The sequence below is a fragment of the Macrobrachium nipponense genome, chromosome 2 (assembly GCF_015104395.2).
Source record: "Macrobrachium nipponense isolate FS-2020 chromosome 2, ASM1510439v2, whole genome shotgun sequence".
NCBI classification, from domain to species: domain Eukaryota; kingdom Metazoa; phylum Arthropoda; class Malacostraca; order Decapoda; family Palaemonidae; genus Macrobrachium; species Macrobrachium nipponense.
The window spans coordinates 103,041,501-103,054,765 of NC_087201.1; the positions used below are offsets into that span (position 1 = coordinate 103,041,501).

The 13,265-nt window shown below is 34.2% G+C and overlaps 1 protein-coding gene across 11 annotated transcripts in view; it reads right to left on the minus strand.

Moving 5' to 3' along the window:
* Positions 1-607: 607 nt before the first annotated feature.
* Positions 608-13,265, minus strand: part of LOC135220867 (nuclear factor NF-kappa-B p105 subunit-like) — a 39,582-nt gene continuing 26,924 nt past the window's right edge. For 7 of the 11 annotated variants that reach the window (XM_064258449.1, XM_064258450.1, XM_064258443.1 and 4 more), the window contains 10 exons: positions 12,102-12,255; positions 11,581-11,860; positions 11,030-11,144; positions 8,804-9,026; positions 8,329-8,498; positions 8,071-8,175; positions 7,648-7,818; positions 6,929-7,122; positions 6,047-6,299; positions 608-2,157 (listed from right to left, as the gene is read on the minus strand). In XM_064258449.1, the coding sequence (XP_064114519.1) occupies positions 6,050-6,299; positions 6,929-7,122; positions 7,648-7,818; positions 8,071-8,175; positions 8,329-8,498; positions 8,804-9,026; positions 11,030-11,144; positions 11,581-11,860; positions 12,102-12,255 (1,662 nt within the window). In that variant the 3' untranslated portion in view covers positions 608-2,157; positions 6,047-6,049. The remainder of the gene's footprint in view (positions 2,158-6,046; positions 6,300-6,928; positions 7,123-7,647; positions 7,819-8,070; positions 8,176-8,328; positions 8,499-8,803; positions 9,027-11,029; positions 11,145-11,580; positions 11,861-12,101; positions 12,256-13,265) is intronic. The other 4 variants (XM_064258445.1, XM_064258448.1, XM_064258444.1 and 1 more) reach the window with 3 other exon arrangements.

Sequence of the window (13,265 nt, forward strand, 5' to 3'; positions counted from 1 at the left end):
AACCACCAATAGTTCGTTGGCCAACTGTACATAGAGTTCAGTCCCAGTGAAAATTTTTAATGACTATCTCTGTCCTGTAGGAGTTATGTCCCCGAGGCCATCAGGACTAACCATTCTTCCAGTTCTCACAGTAAGCACATACCTACCAAATAAGCCAAAGCCAACACCAAGGTGAATAACTGGGCACAGTAAACATAATGTTATTGCAGATCAACTCAAAAGTCATTACAGTCAGGTAGTGGGGATAGTGGTCATTCGAGCTATGGAGATTTCCCATGCTTGACATATTTACAACCAGGTTGAATTGGGAACTTGTAGTTTTTTGCTACCTGGTTCCAGTTTTTTGCTTCCCGGCTGCAGATCCCTGACTAGTGATGGAAGATGGTTTCCAACACTTCTGGGACAGTCTGGACATGTTTACACCTTTCACTTCTCAGCAAGGTGGTAAACCAAGTGTTTGTTGCTTTTGTACTTGCCAGGAGTTTATGCACAGACTTTTTGAGATTCACTGATCAGTCACGGAAAGTATAGGGGTGATCACGGTTACTTTCTCACAAGGATTGCAAGTAAAAGAGAATAACTGATTAAAGGTATTGAAAAAACTTAACACATTAAACATGTTTATTAAACTGAACTTATAAACTTTAGCAGCATAACAGTGAAAACCATTATCAAATAGGGAAAAACAATAAGAAAATCTTTTTAAAGCTTTTTGGAATTTCCTTTCTCTGAAAAAATAACCAAGGAGTTCTGAATTTTTTGCAAAACTATTTATTGCAAAGTGAAGTAGGTTTTTAAATCTTGACATACATCTCTATATTACTTGGAAAAGATTGAAAGGAAGGAATGTCATATCAACATATCAGTACGTACTTTCCCAAGATGGGAATTCACACAGCACATTTTATATTAGAAGACTACTTCCCAGTCATTAAATTATCATCCTTACAAAATATAAAATATCAAAGTTTCATGGTACGTAATGAGAGTGCAGTGATAAAAGTATTTTCTATTGATATCTATAAGGTACAATAAAATGTATATTTCCTTGTACAAATGAGCTTGAAAATTCAAAAAGTTATCTGGATATGTAGCAAACTGTAAAAAAAACTTCAATCATTACATGATGTAATGTACAGTAGTTACACAATAAGTGTGTGGAATGTTTTGTTCATGGTCCATATTTCATAATTTCATATGTGAAGAATTACTCTGTAGTACTATCATACATAACCTAATGATAAACGATTTAATTTCTGTATACTCCATGAATTCAGAACTGCTGATAAGCAGTCAGTAAAAATATAAAATCTGTTACACAATTTCTCGGCTGATAGTCACCTTAAATAATAAAATTAGCTTATTAAATATCTCAGATGACAGCCTTCATCTTAACATAAAATTAACTTAAAATACAATCAACTGAAATAAAGTTTAGTTGTCAATAAAAAATATATAAAATCTATTTATATATATACAAAATCTCATCACAAAACTTTTTGCCAAGTAGAAGGCAATGTAACTCAGGTATTTATTCTTTAAGGACAAACAATCCTCAAGATTACAAAAATATCTCTTAAATGGAATAAACATTAAATCTTTTCTTATCCAAAATCACAATAGTATACCACAGATTATTATAAGCATAAAAGGCACTTACTTTCCACCTGCAAAGTCACACATCAAAAGCTACTACTATCAATACTGAATCTTAATTTTGATTTCTTCTCAACCACTAACTCTACCCTAAAAAAGTATTCTACATCAGCATTCATTCTCCATTTTACCTTAACAAGAATGATTGAACTATTCTGATGTAGCAATTCTCAACATACCAACAAAAACAGGATTCTACATCAATGTTCACTTTCTGGTTCATCTTGGCAAGAATGACAAAACTATTCTGATGTTGTGATGTAGTGATACATAAACATATCATCCTAGACAGCACATACCTGAGAAACCCTACTGTGACAAGCATGCTTTATCAGACTCTTCCTCCATCTCTGAACACATTCATATAGTTCCTTAAATCTAGATGCCCCCTTATATAAAGAACTGGGAAGTTATTCCAGCTTATGCTGCATCCAAGACAGCAAGGCAGTCCTTCAAACCAAGGACTTCAAGACAACCTCTGAGCTTCTCTATTGTAACACTCTGGAAGGAGAGAAGAAATATCAGTACAAACTTTCAATAAAGAACATGTTCAACAAATTGTGTGTTAGTGTTTCTTTCTACATACTTTAATAGCATACAACAGAAACTTCATGCACAATTACTGGCAGTTCATGAAAGAGGACATAAAAACTGAGTGAGTTTCCTGGTTAACCTTACACCAGGCTATTCTTTTCCAATACTAATAACAATTATCAAAACTACTTTCAAGCATAAAATACTTAGTATATTTTATAGAAAAAACCCTAATTATTAATAACCACTTTAATCTGACCAGCTAGTTAAAATACTTTAAATCACACAGGATTGACATGAAGGATTTGTCATAATAATATCAAAATTTTGACAACTGATTTTTCCTTAATTAATTGGGATATCAAAAGCAGGGAATACTGAAATTTTTTCATCCCAAATTTTAAATCTGCTGGACAAGCATATAAAATACACAAACTATTTGACATATGTATAAAATACACTTCAACTATCAGTGCTGACCTGTACCTGTTTCCTTTGCTTATGGGGGTTGGGTCATGCATGGGCTATTCTTCAGAACTGAATCATAACATTTTTCTTTGTTACAAGAATGGCATAAGAAATATCCAACCTTCCAGAAATAAGCGACCATTTCTAAATTTTAGTTAAACAAGTTTACATGTTATGACAGTCCTTATGCAGTTTTACAAAAGTGATCTGTTAACTGGGGAAATACTATGCTCTAACTATAACATTGTTATTCATACACAGCCATTAGCAGATCACAAAAAACTTTATACTGTACTAAATAGAAACCTCCAATGTGCTTTAACTCATCTTAACCAAAACATGCCAAAGAAAATAAAAACTACACTGTATATGCCAAATTTACTACATCAAATATTAATTTCTCTCCCTATTGATGGAACTGAAGCCAGAAAACTTGTTCTATTTTTAACCAGACCCAGCTATGCTAGAAATATTTTTCCCCCTACATAAAGACATGTTCCAGCAGTTCCCTAACATGGAGTATGATAAATAGTAAAGGGAGGAAGCATTACTGCTACAATGAATTAATTATATTTCTAGACTTCTAAGGTGACTGCCCAAGGGAAACTGGAGAAAGGTCAAATTAAAACAGCTAATTAGGAAGGGACAAAAAAGGGAATGGGTGAAAAACCAAAAGAAAGGAAGCAATGCAGTTGGGGCCAAAGGAAAGCTGCAAAGACCCCACTAACAGGTTACCTTTAGGAAAAAGGCATCAGGCTGACTCAATACAAAAAAGCAAACCCTACAAGAAAACATTAAACATTGACAAAAAGCTGATATATTAGACATCATACAACCATCCAATAAAACAGACATCATCATATATCCCAAAGTCAGGAACTTTCTTAGGCAAAATCTCAGACACACCTAAGCTGGAAGATGTATGTAGCCTATTAAAACCCAGATGCAAAAATACATTAAATTAGATGCAAAAATAAAAAAAAAAACTACCCCACACATTGAAGAGCCCAACTTCAACATTGCTGCACAAAATAACTGTGTCTATCCGAGACTAAGGATGTCTGATATACAGTTCAGCCTCAAATCCTCAAGTCAGCAGATATCAACATATATTTTTCTCCAGTAATAGAAATACCTCCTCCTTAGACTATGCATGAGATACAAACTTGTAATATTTATCCAAAAACCATGTATATATCCTGAAAATGATGCTGCAGAACATACAAGATGGAAAGGTTCACTATGAAATATACACTGATGGGTCGATATCTGCATAAGTAATGGGATTTGTAGCCATATCAACCAACAAAACATAACAATTTTCCTTGTTAACAATGCTGCTATGTATACAACAGAATTACTGGCAACAGGATATGCCATTAAAATTACTGGAAATATATCACAGAAATTTTTAACATTTAGCAACTCAAGAAGTGCTATAGAAACTTTCAGAATTATAATACCCTTGCACAAAAATTATGCCACAAGATGGAATATGGACTTCATCATATCAAAAGGAAATAAACATAAAAGTAATTCTGATCAATCCCTTTATGTACTAACATTAACCGGTTAAAACATTTCCAAGTGAATACCCAAAATATGATCGACAACCAAATGTCAAGTTTTTTAAACAAATCCGTTAACAAGAAATTCTGTCAATCTCCATCATTGCAATTAACCCAATTATTAGTTTTTTTATAGAACTGAATTTTAATTGTAATTAAAATCTACATTTATTAATAGAGACAAATCCTTCAAGTCAGACCTGTGAGAGCTCAATGAGTTACCTCAGTGATCTGTTTACACTACGTACTTAATAATAACAATGAAGAAAGAAAAGAAGAAACCCAACATAAATGGTAAAATGCACTCTTTATTTAACGACCTTCAGAATGATCCCAGAGACTATAAACCAAAAAAGTATTATACTTGATAGTTTTCAAGTACATAATGGTTAACCTGTTTAACATTGAATAAGGGAACTTAACCATTCTTTTAATGCTTGAAAATTTTCAATACAAATCCACTCTCTCGTGTATAAAACTATACATGGATTTTATTTTAGGTGTAAAATTACTCAAAATGAGCAAATATTCAAATTAGTAAAAACCAATAGGACATTCTTTCATACCAAGTTCCCACTGAATAGATTTTTCATATGAAATAAGGTGAGAATAGATATCACACATATAATGCTTAACAATGATCAATCAACACAAACATATAAAAACAAAATATCAGAAATCCAAAAGCCTTTTCGAAACTCAACATTAGCATCAGCATTGCCAGGAAGACTAATAAACAATCGAACAAGGAAAAGAAAGAAAGATTTCTAGTACTAATGGGCAGATAGTGAAGAACCAGAACAATGTGCATTGTTGATGCTATTGCACAGCAAGAGGCACACTATTTTTTTTAAGGTGCAGGCAATATGGGTGCTAACAAATCCCAGTTGTTAAAAAAAAAGCCAAAAAGAGGGCTAACAAATCCCAGTTAAATAAAAAGTCAAAAAGAGCTAACAAATCTAAATTAAAAAAAAGCCTCAAAAAGAACTAAAAATTATTCTAAGGGAATTTAGCTCTTGTCATAAATTTACTACTATTTTCTCTCAATGATGACTAATCTGTATACAGTACTACATATAGGCTTTTTATCCAGTTTCTCCACAAATACAAAAAACAATACTTCATAATTCATGCATGGAAAGGACATGATAACAAATTAGTGGATTTGTCAAAAGTCACTCTTGACTGGAATGAGCAAATAGTTATGAAAATATCCTGTAGTATTCTTATACAGTAATTTTTTAGGATGAAAATATCCTGTAGTATTCTTATACAGTAATTTTTTAGGCTCTCATAGCTGGAGTGAAAGAGACTGATGTAAGGTTGATTGAAATACTTATAATTACTGTGCTATAAATATGAACAAAATCCTCAAAAAAGACCGTAGGCAGTGCAGACATCAAAAGCATTTGTAAGTATACAAGCATACGTAGAAGTAGTTCCAGTAATTAACCAAAGGTAGAGTGACTGCACAAACTAGGTATACCTTATATAGATTCCTGAACCACCTAAACATTCACCAAGACATAAAAGCAGGGGGCTAGATATCCACTATCCACAATTCCACCATTGGTATGTACACTACATGATTCTATAGAGATTTCTTCCCAAAAGACATGCCTATCACCTCTGAAACCCTAGCAAATTAGTTTTGCTAAAATAGTATTTCTTGCACAAATGTGTGAATAGACCAAAAGATATAAAAAAAGCTACTGTTCTCAATAAGAAAAATATTTAAAAATGAGGGACAAGTGACAGAAAGCAAATTTCTATGAGACCCAAGATCATGCATGACAACACACGTGTCCCCCATTTCATACCTATCAAGACATTATGGGACATATCGCTGCCAGAGAATTACACTGCAGATTATAATCGGACTTCCCCGGGCAGGTATTGTAGAACCTAACCTTCATATTGTCTGGCTGAAGGAGAAGTGAAGCTGGAGATGCCTCTCTGGATAGATGAGGCACTAGGTAGTCTAGGTCTAGAAGTTGTGCCAGGTGGCGCCATGTATCACCACTCAAGTGATTTGCCAAACTCCTCCGAATTCCAGCACTTAGGAGACCAACACTGGAAAATACCAATAATTTCCCATTTAATACTGTGTACATAAAGAATATCATATGGGTAATCCTGATACAACTGCAATGAATGCACTGTATAAAGATTAAGTAAGATAAGGCACTCGTATACACATTTTTTTAGACAATCGAAATCTAAAATGTACTGTTAAAACTTTAGCTATAGGATTACTACAATGTTGATTGATTATTGTTATTAATATTGTCAAATATAGTGTTAACTAAACTAACCAACCGGTCTGTTAAAATGATAAATATCCAATGATAAAACAAACCTAGCAGTTTAAATATTATGGAATGGAATGGAATATAAAATTTGGTAAAAGACAATGCTGGGACCTAAGAGGTCATTCAGCTGAATAGGAAATTGAGAGTTGAAAAGTTTTACAGGGGTAAAATGAGGAAAACCTCGCAGTTGCACTATGTAACGAGTATTAGGAGCACTACCCAAGTGAATGTAATTTCTGAAAATGGCTGGAAACCTTAATCTTTTGTAAACAAAACACAATAGAATCTGAGTCAGAGTACAATACTCTATGTGACTTGTGCATAGAAAGGAATAGATAAAATTCCCTTCTTTTTCATATTACTTCTTAACTTGCTCAAAACCTTGTTTACCTGTTCTCTGAATCCTTGGATGAATCTGGGCATGGAATATCTGTTACGGAAATATCAATACCAGATACAGATATATCGATGCCCGAGTCTCCACCAAACTGTGCATTAGGTAGTTTTTTTACTTCCTGTACTTCATTTGCTACTTCTGATACTGAAGGCTCATCCAGAACCTCTCTCCTAAGGATTGCCAAGATCTGTAACATTAAAGAAAATGACTCATAAATTCTAATCACTAACATAACACGTTCAATACGGGTCATTCTGGTATATCTTAATTTAAGGCTTCTCTTATGATACAATAAATAAAAACTGTGCTAAAAACATTACAATCAGGAAAGTGACCACATGGATGCTACGGGGGAAGTGAAGGGGTGCCTAGTGTTATGCATTGAATGTACAAATAATGGAAGTAACAGAAAGAAGACCAGTGGAAAGTCCACAAAATCATGGAGAATGGACATGCATGAAAAACTGGACCAAATAGAAATCCTGGCACAAAATGGAAGAAGGGAGTGAACTCATTCCAAATATGCCAAATCTGATGATGATGACTGAGTACTGCAATGTATGATGGAGAGTTGAGGAAACTGCTTTTCTCGTTACATGCTAGTCTTTAATAAATGTTTTCTAAATTTTTATCATAGTCCCTGGATGTTAATGAAACGATTCAGAATTAGAAAAAACCAATAATGGCAAAACTAAGAATTACAAATAATGACCTCTCTATCATCACCAGCATAGTCCAGTGGTGTGTAACATTCTGCTTCTTCTTCTGATTCCTCCTCCTCTTCGTCCTCATCCTTTTTGGAGCTCTCCTCTTCCTCTTCCTCTTCTTCGGACTCTGATACCTTTTTTCTTCTTCGCAAATAATTCTTGGCTTCAGGGTCAGCCTGAATATATTTAAGTACAATATATAAACATGAGTATATCAACAACACTTAAATATCAAACATCTAAATTGAAATACCTTATTTAATAAATTCATAAAATTTATTACAGCTTAATCTGCAACATTCAATCTGATCCAACTCAACAAACAAAGTCAATGGAGATACTGAAAATTTGGATTTATATAAACTTGAAGCATTCCACTTCATACAAAACTTTTTATGTTTTCACTGAAAAAACCAAGATTTAATTACATTTGCTCTCATGAGTACTCTGCACATTTCAGGATCACGGGCTTGGGCTGCGAGGTGTAATGCAGTGTTTCCATCGAAAAGACCAGCTTCTATGGTAATACTTGTCTGAAGATAAAGGACAATGGCAAATTGATCTTAGAAATGACACGCATAGTAAGGAAACCTACAACACTATTTTATTTTCCTTTTCATATAAAATAAAAAGCAGACTGCCATATACAGTTCAGGACATATTTAAGAATAAGACAGTTAACTTACATTTCTAATAAGATATTCGGCTATTCTATGACGACCATACATTGCACATAAATGTAATGGATTTGCACCTCTCTTGTGCTCACACATGTGAACCTGTGCACCAGCACTGATCAAAATTCTCACAATATTCAGATTCCCACTTATAACAGCTAGATGTAAAGGAGTCTCACCTGGAAAACAAAAGTAAAAATAATATATAGTAAAAACTCTCCTACACAAATATAATGTATTGTAGTCACAACATGCAGTTCAGCCAACCTAATCACAAACTTCTATAAAAAAAAAAATACAACTTAAGACACTTAATTTCTAGACTTTGAATCCTTTGATGTAGCATCATGAAGAAAAAGATTGAATCTATTCAAGTATAAAATCAGTGCAACAATGAACAAGGAACATTACCATTCATTTTAGGAAGAACAGACAAAAGTACTCAAAACCATGATTTTGCACTCTTCATATCATAAACACTAACCCTGATAATTATAAGCATTAATGGCTTGGGATACTGCTGATCGAGCTCCATTGATGGGTCGAGTTAGTAAAGCCTCAAGACAGCTGTGATCTTGAAGTTGGACTGCTCTGTGCAAGGGTGTGTTTCCCCGTGCATCTGGAATGGATACATCGCAGCCTGGAACAGCAACCAGTCTTCGGACCATAGTTAGCTCGTTGCCACTTACAGCTTGATGCAAAGCCGTCTGAAATATGGCGTTGATATAACTTTCTACAGCAAAGAAAAATGCTTATTATCACACTAGCATATTTATGCAACCACAGACAAATTGAAAAATGAATTAAATACAATCAGTAGCACATCACTCTCAAGACACTACTGCAATTTCCTTATCAATCTGCAATTTCTTTTTTGACTAGGAAGAATTGCTGCCTATGTTGGACAATAATGGTTTTCCAGGAATATTCAAAATAACCTATCTAATATTAAATAGCCTCTCAAATTACTGTTTAATAATAGTATTAAGACTATAAATATTCTATTGTATGTTCTCAAAAAAATAAGAAGAGGAAAGAGGGAAAAGATATCAAAGGGGCAAAGTATAAAAAAGTTGACAAAGGAAAATTCAAGTTGAAAATAAGAGAGGTAATGGAATGATAAAGGCAATATTTTGAAAACCTTCCAATTAAAGAGAATAAGGACAGACTACAGGATATTGGTGTAATAGAAAGAGCAAAAGAGAACACCTGAGGTGGTTAAGATTCTCAGGAACAAAAAAAATTGAAATATGTAACTTAACACAAGCAGCAGGAGAGATGGTCATCTATCAGCTTGCTGGATATATAAAAGAAGAGGAGACAGGTCCACATGAATGAGAAAAGATCCGTACAGTAATTATACGATGGAAAAAGGGATGCAACGCAATGCAAAAGTTATGAGGAATATGACTACTTCACCATGCTATGAAATTATTGAAAAAGGTGCTAGAGCAAAGTTCAGAACATTGTTAAAACTGATAATTATCAGCTTTGCTTCCTGCCAGAGGTCCACAACAGAAGCAGTCTTACAATATGGCTACTACAAGGAAAGTGTAACAGAGAGAAGAAAAATTAGGCATTAGACAAGGTACCGAGACAAATAATTATGATAAATGGCTATTATGAAGGCAGAGTATAAGAAAGACTAATTGGGATAGTGAAGTTATTCTACCATAGCACATGATCTAGAGTGAAGACAGGAGCAGGTTATAAGTAGATTTAAAAAAAATGTTGGTGCCTATCAAGAAGTGGCACCGAGCTCTATCACAATGGAAGAGCCTAAAAAGAAGAAACATAGAAAAGGGTGCCTCCCTGTAACTGCTTCATGCAGATGTTCTAGTGCTTCTGCAAAATCTGAGGATGTGGTGAAAAGGTGTAGAAGGAAGTGTGGAAATGGTGAACATGGGACCAAAAATCAACTTATGGGGACTAGAAAGCAGACTACGGAAAACTACAAACAGGAAAGTGGCCAAAATGACAGGTCTTAGCAAAGGTAGTGAATTTCTTTAACTGGGGACACACTACAATGAGAAACAAAAGTTGAAGTAGTTAGAAAATGAGTAGCTGCAGTAAAGATGAAATGGAGAGAGCTTTCTAGACTACTGGTTAATAAACTATAAGTCACATTACTAGAGAAAGCAAAGACTTATTGTCAGTACATAAGGACTGTAATACTCTATGCAGCAGAGGCATGGACATTGATAAGGAAAATGGTGGTCATGAACATTCAAGTTCATGGCCCAACCAAGCTTGGAAGATCTTAGCATGAATGATGAAATGGTGGGGATGCAGTATCAGGGAACTGAAAAAATGTGGAATAGTTGGTTAGAAAACCTTCCACAGTTGATCAGAAAACCAAATATGAAGGTAGCAAAACATATTTGTAGGAAGACCAAAGAATCCATGGAGAAAAGGGATAAATTACAGCCCAGACCTGACGAGAATCCATGCAGAAAGAGCGCAAGACAAAGAACAGTGGAGAATTCCCGTTTAACACCATAAAGAGAAAATATGATGTCCTCATGATGATAATGATCTTATAAGAACAACTAAAAAAACGTACACCTCTCAAATGCATTCCCCAAACTTTTAACACAATTCTTGAACTGAAATTAGAGACAAACATCATAATCATTTCTCTTTTCCAGTAAATTACTGTGAACCTTTTCTCAGTCATTCAGTAAGCTTAAAGAATACTGCCGATGCTTACCTCAAGAGAAAAATTCTGAGCATTCAGTAAATCGGTAGGTTTTATCTTCTCGCAGGCTTTCAGAATTTTATTAAATGCATCAACATTTTTGTTACTGACAGCTGTGTGTAAAGCACTGAAAATAGAATCAACATGAAATGTTCTATTAGAAATCAAAAATTAATCTATATGCTTGCCACAGCAGGCACAAGAAGATTATCTTATTGTTAAGACTCAGGTTTGTTAGCTATGAAAAATACAAATTGGTTAAAAATTTATCATTTTTCATATATTAAAACTACCAAAACCTATAATTTCATGTACAGTATCTACAACATATGCTTCTCATTTCAATATTTATTTCAGACTACAGATAAAAAATTTACTAAATATAAACTATCACTGCAAAATTATCCACTAAACATAAAAATTTAACATTCATACAATGATAAAAAAAGAATATATATATATTACATGTCTCCTTTCTACTAAATTCCATAGAAAGCAAACTGAATACTGATATGAAGTAAAAAAACAAACAAAAAAACATATGCATCAACAGCTACACTTACGTGTCACCCTGATTATTCTGTACAGCAAGGAGATATCGGTGTGTAGCTAATAACAAAGAAATATCTCCAGTAGCTGCATATGCTTGCAGACATTCAGCCGCATTAATTGCCACTTTGAAAGCTACATCTACACTTGGTGTAGTTTGACGATTTCCACCGTCTCTCTGTGTCTGACGTTCTCTTGAATCATCAATGCGCACTCCGGAAACCAGCTTTGTAATTTCATCAACATCTTGCCCTGAGCTGAAAGGCTGATCTTTTTCTTTCTTTTTGGTGTCTGCTGACAAAAATGAAATAATACAATGGGAAATATTCATCAGAAAATATCCAAGTCTTTGCATTCAGTACATCACACAGAAGCATCACCCTACAAAGTTCAAATACACAATGTTTTATAAATATAAACTGCACCCTCAGTAATCCTAGTTATTGAAAGATTTTACAGAAGATAAAACTATTAAAAACTTAAAATATCTCCTACTAGACTTCTACATAAAAGGATCAATATATATTGTACTCACTCGATTTTCCACCATAGTCAGCTTTCAAATTGGACACAGGAAGTTCATTGGCTCCATAATCAAGCTGCTCTGATGCAACTTCTAACATATCCAAAAGGCTTTCTTGACCAAGGTTTCCCAAGCTGAAGCAGTCAGGCAAGTTAAAATCTTGAACCTGCAACATCACAAGAAAAGGTAAATTTATCTCACTCCCAGTATTTTCTTCACCAACCTAAGAATAGCATTTATTAGGCTCAGAGGTCTGGACAAACTAATCCTTTATTAATAATAAAACCCAGTATTTTCTATTCAAAATATGTAAACCCCTGCATAAAAGGGAATGCAATATACAAAACTCCCTTTCATTTACAGTATATATCTGAATTACTTTATACCCAAGAAAGCACAATGCAAAAGATGGAGCATGCACACACACTTTATTCTTTTTGCTTATGCATGTGGTTTATTGGAGTGGAACATCTGAAGCTTAATTTAGCTCTGTTAATTGCCAAATCTAACAATCACAAGTTTGGGCACTTCACTCTACAAATACAAATTTTCTTCCACACAATTATTTATGGCAATTGATTGCACATTGGCTAGTTCAATTGATGTATGTGCTCAGTACAGTAATTGCAGTTGTTTCCTGAGCTATAATAACCAACTGCATTTCCCATAAATTGTCTGACATGGTGCACGTTTTAAATCTGGGCCTTATGGCTTGGCTACTGGGGAATTTATCTGATAGGGTCTAGCAGTTCCAATAAAAGTTGGAATATACTGCACCTGGAAGACTACTGAATATATTAACTCAAAATTACCACACAGTTTAACTATTGCTGCGCAGCAGAACTCAAAGTGACACACAGCACAATCGTTATTACACAGTGCAACAAGTCCAATGAATTTACATTACCAACTCTCACAGCACTGGTCAAAAGGGGTTTGTTCTCAATAAATAACTCAGACCTTATTCATAAATCACATTGCCTTAAAAATTTAATGATTGGATTAACTAAAAATGTTTAAACTCTTGAGCTTTCTTTAGGGGGCTGGCTAACATAGCTTTATATTTACAGTAGAATGAAAATTGGAGAACAACAAGAAACTTGTTTGTGCTTGTGCTGACGTCCAACTACGAGTTTTCCATGTCCCCCACAGTGAACTGTTGATAAGAAATCTAAA